Below are 14,758 nucleotides of genomic sequence, written 5' to 3'. Positions count from 1 at the left end.
AGGAGTTTGAAGAATGCCTTCCAGACACGGGAGACAAACTGTGGCCTGTGGGTAAACCCCGGAGGGGAATTAACTTGCAGACTTTGGAGAATCTGTCAACTGCAACGAGTATGCAGGTATAACCTTCTGACTTGGGGAGATTTGTGATGAAGTCGCCTCTGACGTGGGACCAGGGGTGACGTGGAATGGGTAATGGGACAAATTTTCCGGCGGGTAAGTGATGTGGAGTCTTGGAGATGGCGCAGACTGAGCATCCACGAATGTACTGGGAGACATCCCAGGCCATACTGGGCCACCAGTACTGAGCTTGTAGGAGCAAGAGAGTATGCTGGCTGCCTGGGTGTCCAGAGCCCGGGGAAGCATGCAGGGAGCCCAGAATGGAAGTCCTCAAGGATGTGGGCATGTAGGTTTTGCCCTCTGGGCCTCCCAACGGAGCGGGTTCGGTGATGGAGGCAATGCAGATCTGTTAATTCAGGGCCCACCAGATGGGGCTCACAAGGATGGCTGGAGGGAGTATGGGTTCAGGTGTGGAGGGTTCGTCGGGGGCATGGATTTGTGAGAGGGAATCTGCCTTGACATTCTTATCTCCGTGTCGATACGTGATGGAAAACTGGAACCGGGTGAAGAAGAGGGCCCAGCGAGCCTACTGGGGGTTTAACCTCTTAGCACTTCGGAAATATTCCAGGTTTTTGTGGTCAGTGATGACCGTAAAGGGATGTTGAGCTCCCTCCAGCCAGTGTCTCCATTCCTCCAGTGCCAGTTTAATGGGGAGCAGCTCCCAATTTCCAATATCGTAGTTGGAATATCGAGTGCAGGGATATAGTGCTGCTGATTAGTGCTGACAGGTGGCGGTGATCAGAAATCAGTGGATTGAGATCTGGTGAGTGTCATTGGTGGAGACTGCGTTGACTGTGGTGACTCTCTGACACTCTTGTGTGCTAAAATTCCACATTGCTTCCTTTTCTGTTAGTTCCTTTGATTAACATCAGCTAGACGTCCCAAGCTGAGAGAATTATCATATTAATAAAATATCAGAAGAAATGCAGGAAGATAAGAAGGAAGGAAGGGGGGCAAAAGAGAGGGAGGGCAAGAAAATGGGTAATGGGTAAAGCGAGGAAGAAAAAAAAGAGAGCTACTACGTGAAGATGAGATAATAAAAGGAAGTTAGCATGCTTCCAGACATGTGACTGAAAAAGATGAAGATGAAGCAAAAAGAGAAAAAACTATGTAAATGTGTGTGTTTTGACGCTTAGTGTAGGAATGCGTCCTGTGATTCCAAAAGGTCGGAGAAACAAGGTAGATGAAAAAAATGAGAGCTGAGAGGAACATTAAAAATGAAATGCGGTCAGAGGAGATGCGAGAAACTGGCGAAATTCAATACGGCAGCAGATCCATTTCCAGTGGCTCAACCAATTAAAAGCCACTAACACACACACAAATTCTACATTTCCGTAATGCATCTGCATGTTTTTGATTGTGTGTCTCTGTAATTATCATTATTCTCAAATGGTAATTCCTTATAGAATCTCATAAAGCATAATTTTGTCTTATGTTTTTTGTACTACAGTATTTTTTGGAAGGGTGTGCTTAACAGTCAGGAAAATAGTGTAAAATATCTTACATAAACCGCACTACTACACTCCTGTTCAAAAGGTTTTAGGTTTCTTTCTCTTTTCTTTTGAAAGGAATAAATACTTTTATTCATTAATAAGAAATGTTACTTGAAAAGCACATTAGACTGATTTCTAAAGAACCATGTGAAACTGAAGACTGTAGCAATGGCTGCTGAAAATTCAGCTTTGCCATCATAGCAATAAACTACATTTTAGAATATATTATAACCGAACACAGTAAATTAATGAATGAATAAACAAGTACTCAATGTTATGTAATTTCAAACCTATTATTTACATTTACATTTAGTCATTTGGCAGACGCTTTTATCCAAAGCGACTTACAATTGGGGAATACAAAAAGCGATTCATCTTGAAGAGGCAATCAGACAGAGGAAGTGCTCATAACACCAAGTCTCAGTCATTGTTCAAATAAGTACAACCTAGTAAGGGAGGGAGAGAAAGATAGAGGGAAAGAGTGAGTTTTTTTTTCATAAAATGAAAATCAGTGGAGTCCAAAACAACTCAGAACCCAAAGTATTTTCACTGTATGCCACAGAAGAAAGTAGGCCACAGAGGTTTGGGACAACAGGATCCTCTAGAGCAGATTTCTCACCGAAAATGTTTTACAGCTCTTTCTATCTCTTTGCTTTCAGCAGTGTTACTCAACAGAAGCAGCACATAAAAGCATGGGCACAGTAGGAGGGGACAGAATCCATGCCAATGCTAGCAGAGAGACAGGTATCATACATAATTAAAGAGATAGTTAACCCAAAAATAAAAATTAGCTAAAAATGTAATCACCCTCAGGCCATCCAAGATGTAGATGAGTTTGTTTCTTCATAAGAACAGATTTGGAGATTATTTTTTACTTTTTTTGTTATTGGATCTTCTGCAGTGTGAATATGTGCCGTCAGAATGAGAGTCCAAGCAGCTGATAAAAACATCACAATAATTCACAAGTAATCCATACGTCTCCAGTCCATCAATTAACCTCTTCTAAAGTAAAAGCTGCATGTTTGTAAGAAACTAATCCATCAAGATGTTTTTACCTTCAAACCGTGGCTTCCGGCTAAAATATGAATCCTCTATCCATAATATTGCATGCTCCAGTGAAAAAGACAACTTATCTGAATCAGGAGGGAAATACGCACTGATCAAGAACTGCATAACAGTCCAACTCATTTTGATGTAGGAGGACAATAGAGGATGGACCTTTTTGAAAGAAGTGTTATTACAGATTATGGACCGGTATTTTGGCCAGAAGTGACAGCTTAAGGTTAAAGCGCCTTGGATGATTTGTATCCAACAAACATGCAGCTTTTCACGTCACAAGATGTTAATTGATGGACTGGAGTCGTGTGGATTGTGACGTTTGTATCAGCTGTTTGGACTCTCATTCTGACGGCACCCATTCACTGCAGTGTATCCATTGGTGAGCAAGTGATGTAATGCTAAATTTCTCCAAATCTTTTCCGATGAATAAACAAACCCGTCTACATCTTGGATGGCCTGAGGGCGAGTACATTTTCAACAAATTTAAATTTTTGGGTGAACTATTCCTTTAAGAAATTATTTAGGCAAACTTAATTGTCTAAATACTTCACCAAGCAGACACTTCACTAGATCCTTATGCATTTAATTCAGGCAGGTCCTTGAGAACAATTATAAGGTGAGTGGATAACATGAATTTAATATGAGCCCGGGGACAACCAAACAGTCAAGCATTTCTGAGCCTTCTGACATATTTTCCTCTGATATATTCTGAGCTAGTAAAACATCAGCACGGCTAATGGTATGTTCTTGTAGTGCATGTTTGTGCAGCATATGGGACCTGCGCTTTGGCAAAGACCACAGATTAAAATGTCACCCTCCTCCCTCTTCCACGCTTTGAGAGCCGGGCTTAATGACGCCTGGAACCCTCCTTCGCCTTGAGCGCACCCTCTCTTCAACTCTCACTCGACCCTTTTCTCTCTCTCTCTTGCATAAGAGCAGAGACAACGATGTCAAAGGCGTAATCGCAGAGTGTCAGAGTCATCCTGAGATCTGCATTATCTCAAATGGTCAGACTAATTGCAGGACACAGTCTCATCTCCGCTACCAAATAATAAAAAGAGCAGGATGTTCTGAATGACTTCTTATACAAGTATTTAAGATGTGGAGTCTCTTCACAAAGATGTATAATTAATGATGTTAAAAATGTAAGGCAGGCGATTTAGGGGTTTTGCATAGTGGGAGGTATTATCTAGGATTTGTTCATTTAGCATTTGGATAAAATACGATTAGTTAAGTCTAATCTACCGAAAAAGGGATAGTTCACTCAAAAACTAAAATTCTTGCATTATTTACTCACCCTCAATGTAGTTCCAAATCTGGATGTTGTTATTTTGTTCTGTGGAACACAAGATGAGAAATTTTGAAGATTTTTTCCATACAAGGACCATGTGAAAAGAAGAAGGTTATTAGAGAATAGTTCAATTTCAGTCTGGTCCTTACAGAAAGCTATCAAATAATTTTTACTATACTTGAAATATAATACATGAGTTATGCTAGATAAATAAATATGGTATCTTAATAATAATAATAATAATGTATACTTTTATTCAGCGATGATGCATTAAATTCATCAAAAGTGACAGTAAAGGCGATTAGATAGTTTAAAAAGTATATTTTTAATTGATCTTTTTTTTAAGCAACAAAACTGTTTTCAACAATGATAATAATAAGAAATGTTTCTTGAGCTGCAAATCAGCATATTAACTATATATTATCATTAATAGAATGATTTCTGAATGATTATATGTGACACTGAAGTCTGGAGTAATGATTGCTGAAAATGCAGCTTTGCCATCACAGGAATAAATTACATTTTAAAATATATTCAAATACAAAACAATTAATTTCAGTTGTAATAACATTTCATAATATTATTATTTTGTTGCGTTTTTGATCAGATAAATGCAGCCTTGGTGAGCTTAAGACACTTCTTTTAAACCATTAGAAAAAAATATTACTAACCCCAAACTGGTATTTTACAAAATTATTTTAAATAAAGAGAAAGTTATTTTAGATGTACTCAATTATCTTAAAAAAAATAAATAAATAAAAAAAAAAAAAAAAAAAGTTTATCATTAATTTATACCAGTGATCCTCAAATCTGGCTCGCTATATCCACTTTCCTGCAGAGTTTAGCTTCAACCCTGATCAAACTCACCTATCTGTGATTTTCTAATGATCCTGAAGACATTGATTAGCATGCTTAGTTGTGTTTGATTAGGGCTAGAACTAAACTCTGCAGGAAAGTGGATCTCGCAAGCCAGATTTGAGTATCTCTGATTTATACAGTGATTATAAAGTGAATATAGATTAAAACTGACAAAGTGAGAAGATAAACACTGCTGTTAATTGGCCAAGTGGATATGGTTATTGACCAATGCTTATAATCTCATAATCAAACATTTGTTAGGCTTGTTATTGTTGCAAGCAGACTAGCCTGACCAGAGGAGCTATTAATGGGTACTAGCCAAAATCAGCATGTCTACAATGTACCTTGTAGTCCGCAATTTGTTCATTTAAGATGGTCACCAGCTGATCCAATTTAGCTGCTCTTGGCTGGTGTTTTAGCAGTGTTAATAAACGGCTGATTTAAATATTGACCCAATGCCTCATGTGGCCTGTGCCAAACCCCCCCCCCAAAAAAAAAGCTATATGTGAAAATCTTAATAAATTCCCTGCTTTGATATTTAATATGAAAATACAAGCTATTTTGAATATGCTGGAAGGAGGGTGACGACAGGGTTGCGGCTCTAGATCCTTTCTGGGAAACTATGAGCATATCTGAAATGCCAGCATTCGGCAGACTTATCCAAGGCCCAAAGATTTATTTATTTTATTTATTTATTTATTTATTCATTTAGCTGACGCTTTTATCCAAAGCGACTTACACCAAAGGCATGTGTCTTATCCACTGCGCCTTCACCACCCCGTACTTGTACATACACCCCATGCTCACCCTCATACAAAGATCAATGAGTCAGATCTTACCAGCCTGCAGTGAATAAAAACACACTGAAAAAAGCTTCACTTCCCACTCGATAGCTCAGACTAGGCTTAAAGAAAGGGAGTATCTTCAGATACTGCAGGCGTGAGAGAAAATCCGGGATGCTTCCTTAAAAGGTTTCATATAGGTCAATGGATTTCAGTGTCTGTTTTAAGTGCCAGAGTTACAGATTACACTGCACTGGTCTTACAATGCTTCGACTGACAGCAGCCTCAAGGCTGTCAAAGAGGTTAAATGCACCATTTCTTATTATGTTTCTTTAAAATGTCTTGGTCCTGGGGCCTGTACCATGAAGCCAGATTAGCTGGCTAGCCAGGTAAGTTTCAGTTTAGTTTGCACCAATCTTGGGTTTTAGGTACCATGAAAGTGGCTTGGCTTTTAGCTGCTTTCATTGCCATAGTAACTTACACTCCACAGCTAACTTGCTCCGGGGCAGGTTATGTTCTGGGTTAGAGATCTCAAACTGAAATTGGACCAATCAGATATGAGCAAATTGACATGTCTAAAACACAAAAAAAGTCACTCCCCTAGTTTCTCTTCCTACAAATTAAAGGTCACTATGAATGTACCTTGATTATGATTTATGTAATTAGAATATGATTTATATTATTATTACTCCATTACACACAATTTAATTTAACAATTATTATAAAGCATATATTTTAAATTAATATTAATATATACAGATCATATGTAATATAAATAAGGGGTAGAATCAATAGATAACACTTTAAAAATGGCTACATGTGACCTTACATGTTTGAGTCTCTATCAGTATATATTATCAATTATATAGAACTAACTTTACAAGTTTCACTTGTGACTGCAGTGATAGAGCAAAATAATTTCCTTAATTTGTCATCTTTCATGGGCAGGTACTTCAGTGGAAATGCTTTTAAATTCCTCATATTCTTTAATCTCTTAACATTTAACAAAAGAGTTTTGTATCTCGCTGGCTCTCTCGCGAGAAGTGAATCACACTTGCTCTGTGTTGTGATTGGCTGTACGCCGCTGATGTCACACATTCATGTGCACGTGCTCAATTACCTCAGGATTAAGCCTTGATGATCAGCTTCATGGTACCAACAAAGCCAGATTGGAGTGGTTTGGTTCTGTCAACTCAAAACTTATCCTATAACTCTGAATTTGTTAATCTACCATCATGGTACAGGCCCCTGGTGCTTTCATCAGCCAGCAATAAATAAATACATAAACCTTCCTACTTTCAACTTTTGCCCAGGGTCCGTCTGTTATAAAGTAAAAAAGTAATTTTTCCAATCTTATTGTCGTCTGTTTTTCTTTTTAAAAAAAAAATCATCAAAACAAAATATATTTAAAAAGGGGCAAAATTATGTAAGACTTGCTTTTAGGTAATATCTTAAATTTTATTTATTTTTTCCTACCCATTGGCAAATAATCTGTTCCTGTTTTCAGCATAAACCTCACTAGTTTAGTATATTTATGGTTAAAAAAAAACAATATTTCAATAGAGTAATAAAAGTAATTCAAAATGTATTCTAAATATATAATAAAAGCCTTAATATCTGAGCAAAATAAATGTATGCAGTATTGCTTCTTACATGTTTTTGTTTTTTTGTTTTTTTCTTACAATACGGCTGATGTGAGAAGTTTTCATACCACACTGCAATCATCCAAAAAGAATAAAACAACACTCCCAACCTCATAATAGTGTGACATCTCACTAAACGCTCAGCCAGTACACTACATTCAGTTTGGCAGTGATTTTAAGATTCATCTGACTGCTTATCCCTTAATAACATATTTATCTAATTCTGCTACGCCTATTTTCCATCCTGATATTAAGGATACACACTATAAACAGCACAGCAAAAGAATAACAAATGGATTTCTGAATGTTACGGTACATTTAAACCTCACAAATTCACACCTTAACTAAAACCCAAAGGATTCACGAAATAGAAATATGCATGTATCTATCGAAACGACACGGCGTGATAGCACAGCCGGTGACTCAGCCTCTCGGCTCATAAATCAGAGTGGATGAGCATCAAGTGGAAATCTGCAGATCGCTCATGATTAACATACAAACACTGTACAGACCAGGCTCTCCATGCTGACCCAGTGGCCCTGAAAGCATTCAGCCTAAAAAAGAAAGAAAGACCAACAGGAAGAACCCATTACATAAGTCATACGAAGTTATTCTGAGAAGAAAAGAACATTTATTGCAACACATCGACTTATGTAGAAACAAAAAAGGGGAAAACATTATTTCTAAACCTCAAAAACTAATAAAAATGCCAAAAACACACAGCAAAATTCTAAAATTCTAAAATAGAAGCTGAAATTGTTAAACTACAATAGCATCTCAATGATACGAAAATATCATATGGTGAGTAAATTATTACATAATTCACCTAAAAAATAATCCATTGAGGGGTTCAAAACTGCAGCTCAGATCTTATCAAAAGAACATGTTTCGATTCACACTTCAAATGATTATTCAGAGAAAACCACTACAAATGCATGAGGTAGCCAGGCTGAAAAGATTTTAAAAAGTAGTGCAGGTTGAGAGCAGGAGTACTTCCTGTTCTGTAGTGTGTCGGAGTGGGCCGGGGTACTATTAATCCTGTGTGTATTCACAGAACATGGTCCACCTACAGATTTTGCTCAGTGGTCCTGACCCAGTGTCTGAAGGAGAGGAGATTACCAGAGACCGCCTTCACAAGGTGCAACAGTCCCCCGGACAATGCCAAATCCAGGGGCTGACAGGGAGCTTCAGTAGTAAGTGAGCACTGAGCACAAAGCGTGAAGACTGTGTTGAGAAAGACTAGCTTTGGACATAAATAGCCATTTCTTTGACAGTCAACTAATCTCAGTGCAACAATGATTTAAATTCAGCTTTAGCTGACAATTATTCTACAGCACAACACCTCTTTCTTTGCTCAAAACACTATAATTTACAGGCTATAATAGCAGTAACAACTGCCACAGGGCAATGCTAATTCCTTTGCAAATGAGCAGTTTCTTCCTGCGTCCACATCTGAAGTCTGAATACTGTCCGATTGCTCCAATGCAGCTTGCTTTAATTTGAATTCAAGGCATTTAAGAGGCCCTTTTGTTTATGTTGATAGAGACAGACCCTAGAGCATTGACTCCAAGATTTGAATGCCAACTGAATATTTGCGATATTTCCGACAAAGCTGCTCATTTTCAAACAATTTATTTACAGAAACTTGGAGTAAATATGTGACCCTGGACCACAAAACCAGTCATAAGTAGCACAGATATATTTGTAGCAATAGCAACTATACATTGTATGGGTCAAAATTATCGCTTTTTCTTTTATGCCAAAAATGGACCCTTATGACTGGTTTTGTGGTCCAGGGTCACATATATTAAAATGATAAAATAAAATAATTATAAATAAATAATTATTTATAATTAAGACATACACTCACCTAAAGGATTATTAGGAACACCATACTAATACTTGTGTTTGACCCCCTTTCGCCTTCAGAACTGCCTTAATTCTACGTGGCATTGATTCAACAAGGTGCTGAAAGCATTCTTTAGAAATGTTGGCCCATATTGATAGGATAGCATCTTGCAGTTGATGGAGATTTGTGGGATGCACATCCAGGGCACGAAGCTCCCGTTCCACCACATCCCAAAGATGCTCTATTGGGTTGAGATCTGGTGACTGTGGGGGCCATTTTAGTACAGTGAACTCATTGACATGTTCAAGAAACCAATTTGAAATGATTCGAGCTTTGTGACATGGTGCATTATCCTGCTGGAAGTAGCCATCAGAGGATGGGTACATGGTGGTCATAAAGGGATGGACATGGTCAGAAACAATGCTCAGGTAGGCCGTGGCATTTAAACGATGCCCAATTGGCACTAAGGGGCCTAAAGTGTGCCAAGAAAACATCCCCCACACCATTACACCACCACCACCAGCCTGAACAGTGGTAACAAGGCATGATGGATCCATGTTCTCATTCTGTTTACGCCAAATTCTGACTCTACCATCTGAATGTCTCAACAGAAATCGAGACTCATCAGACCAGGCAACATTTTTCCAGTCTTCAACCGTCCAATTTTGGTGAGCTCGTGCAAATTGTAGCCTCTTTTTCCTATTTGTAGTGGAGATGAGTGGTACCCGGTGGGGTCTTCTGCTGTTGTAGCCCATCCGCCTCAAGGTTGTGCGTGTTGTGGCTTCACAAATGCTTTGCTGGATACCTCGGTTGTAACGAGTGGTTATTTCAGTCAAAGTTGCTCTTCTATCAGCTTGAATCAGTTGGCACATTCTCCTCTGACCTCTAGCATCAACAAGGCATTTTTGCCCACAGGACTGCCGCATACTGGATGTTTTTCACTTTTCACACCATTCTTTGTAAACCCTAGAAATGGTTGTGCGTGAAAATCCCAGTAACTGAGCAGATTGTGAAATACTCAGACCGGCCCGTCTGGCACCAACAACCATGCCACGCTCAAAATTGCTTAAATCACCTTTCTTTCCCATTCTGACATTCAGTTTGGAGTTCAGGAGATTGTCTTGACCAGGACCACACCCCTAAATGCATTGAAGCAACTGCCATGTGATTGGTTGATTAGATAATTGCATTAATGAGAAATTGAACAGGTGTTCCTAATAATCCTTTAGGTGAGTGTATATAAATCTTAAAATAATATTTTTTTTATTACATTTGATTATATTAATTTAATATTAATAATATAGTATTATATTAATTTCCATGACATTTCCAGGTCTAGAAATGACACTTTTAAAACTCCAGATCATGAGAACCGTGGTTTTTGAAAAAAAAAAAAAAAAAAAAAGGGGGAATGACTTGAGAATAAGAAATATGATTTCAGCTAAAATGCCCTACAGTTAAACTACAAAGACTTTCACCAATTAATTGGTCAAAATTAATAAAAAATATTAATATGTTCAGCACAAAGTATGTAGATTACTCATGCATTAACATTAATATTGCTTAACTCAAAACTATGTATGAGAGTGTCTTATCATGCCATTAATGTGATATGTCTATTTAAGATTCTGTCTACCGTTCGTTACATCGGTCATTTCTACTCAGCATGCAAAGCCGTTTGCACAGATCTACCTGACCTGCTTACTGAACAGCCGCTTGTTCAGGCTTATGACACACACACACACACACATAAATGCTCCGAGGTAAAGGACTTCCATCCCATTCATCACTTCAATCTATGCTTGAACGCTTTACGTCTACAGCTGGATTTTGACAAGGTCATTTCAATGACCTATATCTACAAGAAATGACAGCTGCAAAGTTTTTCTGCTCGAATGCAACAATCACAATCCATTCTGCATGTGAACATTAAGGATGCAATGACTCACAGCATCCCTGAGGCACCAGGCCCAGACGTTAGGTGAGAAGGTGAACCTCTTGCCATTTTATGAATTATAACAGATGTGATACACATGAGTGCTAAACAGACACTAGTTATGTAATAACAAGTCTGTAGTCAAGACTAGAGGTCAATCAATGAGCTTTTCATAAATAATGAAATCAAGCTACTATTGAGTTGTCTCAGAGTAGCGTGTTGATTTAATGCCTGTGGTGGCTGAATCTTACTCTTGGTTCCACAACTGCCAGTCCGTTTTCCAATGACAATATAATTCACCGTGACACAGGAACACCAGGGGCAGCACGAGTCAGCTACGGATGATTGACAGATCGAGTCGGTCTCGAGCAAATTTGCCTGTTGCAAGCGGGTCGCCATGATTTTGCCAAGTAAGACATGAACCTGGATCAACATCTTTTGTTGATCCTGGATCAACATTACTGTCCAAAAATATAGAATTAACCCAATCCCTATTCCCTACCCATAATTTATTCCTAAAATCAGTGGGAAATGATAGCTGATTAACAAGGGTGTAGAAGCACCGACCCAGATAGTAAGCCAAAAATAGATATTTCCTGAAAAATAATCCCTCAATTGTGATTGGTTGATTGGAATGTTGTTGTACATGTTCTACTTGGTGAAATCACATTCACCGTTGCAAGCGTATCAGCGGTGAAGGACGGTGTCAATGCCTTAATCCATAGACGACTTGTTAGGCTGCCTTGCTGGAAAATCCATTTTAGGCTGGTTTCTAGCTGGTCTAACATGGTCTAAGCTGATCATTAGCAAGTAAACCAGCCAAAGGTGATCAAGATGGAAGTTTTAGATCAACATTCTCACGTCTAGGCTATGTGACTTTACTGTGAGAACTACTCTCAAGAGTAATTAAAATTAATTCATTATTGAATATATTGTGGGACCCCTTACTTACAGGGATATGATGTATGCTATAGCCTACTTTCCCTTGCTGAACATAAAAACAGAAATTCTGAAAAATGTTTTTGGTGATTGAACATGTAAAACATGCAGAAGCACCATAATAGTAACCTACAATATTAATAGCATTGTGTGAGGAACAGATCAAAATTGAAGATATTCGCTAATAATAATGTTCACTTCCATTGAGCTGATTATCGAGTCACCAATATGAACTTGAGCGCGATACAAATGATTGACTGGAAGATTCAACACACATGACATTCTGAATTCATGTAGCTATAGCCTACTCTAAAAAACATTAGAGTATCGTCTCTCACAGACTTTTAAGATACTTTTATCAAGATATTTTTATGAGGCTTGACATCTTCAGTCACCGTTCATTTACATATAAAAGACAGATTTTTTTGTTTTCCGCAAAATAGGATATACAGTCATACAGGTCTGGAACAACACGAGGGAAAGGAAATAATGACAGAAATGTCATTTTAGGGTGAATTAACATAATGTGAATATCAATGTACTGAATAGTCGCCGATAAATGGAACTGTAACGCTAACAAAAGCATTCGTTTCCGGGACGTCGGTTTTGTAAATGACCGGTTTGCTCGGGCAAATATCACAGCTGACCTTTCCTTTCTCGCATGAATGAGAGTTGAGATCCCCACGCGGCGTTTTGTAACTTCAGTGATCTTCAGAGCCACACGTACGAATGCAGAGCTTCATGCGGTGCAGAGCCCAAAACGAGTTCAGAAAAGCAGACACTCACCTAACTTTGGCTGCCACCGAAGAAATCGCATCATTTCTCAGATTCTTCCTTTTGGACACTGCAGTTCCCATGCTGGCATGGAAACAACGCTTGCAATAAAACAGCACATTCCAGATGTCAAAGCATTGGAGAAAATGCGTGAAAAAATGATGGAGCAGGAAGGTTTTAGGATGCGGATCCTTTTGCGTTCACATGAAGGTCTGTTAATAGCATAACGCAAAAATTCTGGAGGTGATGCGGGACAGAGGATGCTGCCGTCTCCTCTTGCTAGTGTCAACTATTTAAAAACATACGCACGCATGAGCAGATCCCTCCCCTCCTCTCTGTCTCTTCATTGAGATGAGAAAGATTCGATGGCTTGAAGAGTGTTTATGGTGGTGGGAGTGTGTGAGGGTCCAGACAGGAAACCCAGTGGGACCATATATGGAGCGACCACTCCTCCAATTCCGCCCACTCGTGAAGTGGGTCCAGCGCTAATGTCAGGTGCAGAATGAGCTGGAGTGACCGGAACACATGCATAAATACCGCACTTCTCATTAACGTTACCAGAATCAAAATGTTTTAAGAGCCTCGTATAGGTATAGTCAGGGGAGTAGCCATCATTTCAGAAGTGAGGGGGACAGAAATGTAATTATATAAACATTAAAATATAACATTTTTGTAGAATAATATCCTACCAGTCAACAGTAAGATTTTTAATGTGTTTTAAAGAAGTCTCTTCTGTTCACCAAGTCTGCATTTATTTGATGCAAAATACAGCAAAAGCAGTAATGTTGTGAAATATCTCTACTATGTAAAACAACTGCTTTCTATTACAATATATTTTAAAATGTAATTGATTGCTGTGATCAAAGCTGAATTTTCGACATCATTACTCCAGTCTTCAGTGTCACACGATCCTTCAGAAATCTAATATGCTGATTTGCTCCTCAAGAAACCTTTTCTAATCATTATTATTATTATTATCAGTATTTAAAACAGATGAGTAAATTTTTTCAGGATTATTTGATGAATAGAACGATCCAAAGATCAGCATTTATCTGAAATAATAAGCTTTTGTAACATTATACACTATACCATTCAAAAGCTTAGGGTCGGTATTTTTTTTTTTTTGGGAAAAGAAATGATAGAAATTAATACTTTTATTTAGCAAGGATGCTTTAAATTGATCAAAACGATAAAGACATTTATAATGTTACAAAATATTTCTATTTCAGATAAATGCTGTTCTTTTGAACTTTCTATTAATTAAAGAAACCTGGAAAAATTCTACTCAGCTGTTTTCAGCATCATAATAATAATAATAAATGTTTTTTGAGCAGCAAATCAGAATGATTTCTGAAGGATCGTGTGATGAGTAATGATGCTAAAAAATTCAGATTTGAAATCATAATAAATGACATTTTAAAATATATTCAAATAGAAAACAGTTATTTTAAATAGTAAAAAATATTTGGATCAAATAAATGCAGGCTTGGTGAACAGAAGAGACTTCTTTAAAAATGATCAATCTTCCTGTTCAAAATCTTTTGACTGGTAGTGTATAGGCAACTTTAATTTCTCTCTTATTTCTAGCTTTTAATTGTCTTAGAAATCAGATACATTGCTGGACAATAACCAATAATAATGATTTGTTTATATACTACAAACACTTTTTTAATCACAAGGCAGAATAGTCTCTGTACTGTAATAAATTCTATGTCAATTAGCACTGCATTGTTCATATACATTATTTATTACCTGGAGATGACTTGAAAAACACAAATAAATCATATATTGTCACAATCGTATGTTTAATGTCTTTCTGTTTTTCCGTGAAAACAACTGTTTTCATACAGCGGACACTTTTGTCCATATTTGGAATTTCCTGGTACTACTCTCTGGCTTCAAGTATGAATAAAACATACACTGCTTGGAGTGTTTAGCACTCCGTGATGTTCATCTTGCCTTATTCTGGGTCCGAATAAAACATCAGGTCATGCACAGACTATCCTGTCTCTTTGAA

At 37.7% G+C, this 14,758-nt stretch overlaps 1 protein-coding gene across 1 annotated transcript in view; it reads right to left on the bottom strand.

Moving 5' to 3' along the window:
- Nucleotides 1–12,824, bottom strand: part of LOC306855989 (NMDA receptor synaptonuclear signaling and neuronal migration factor-like) — a gene marked incomplete at both ends in the record, with an annotated part of 38,402 nt that extends 25,578 nt beyond the window's left edge. Inside the window, one exon of the mRNA XM_079394950.1 lies at nt 12,754–12,824. Within this exon, the coding sequence (XP_079251076.1) occupies nt 12,754–12,824 (71 nt within the window). The remainder of the gene's footprint in view (nt 1–12,753) is intronic.
- Nucleotides 12,825–14,758: the final 1,934 nt, after the last annotated feature.

This window comes from Barbus barbus (assembly GCF_936440315.1).
Source record: "Barbus barbus genome assembly, chromosome: 36".
NCBI lineage: Eukaryota > Metazoa > Chordata > Actinopteri > Cypriniformes > Cyprinidae > Barbus > Barbus barbus.
This window is presented reverse-complemented; position numbering and strand designations above follow the sequence as displayed.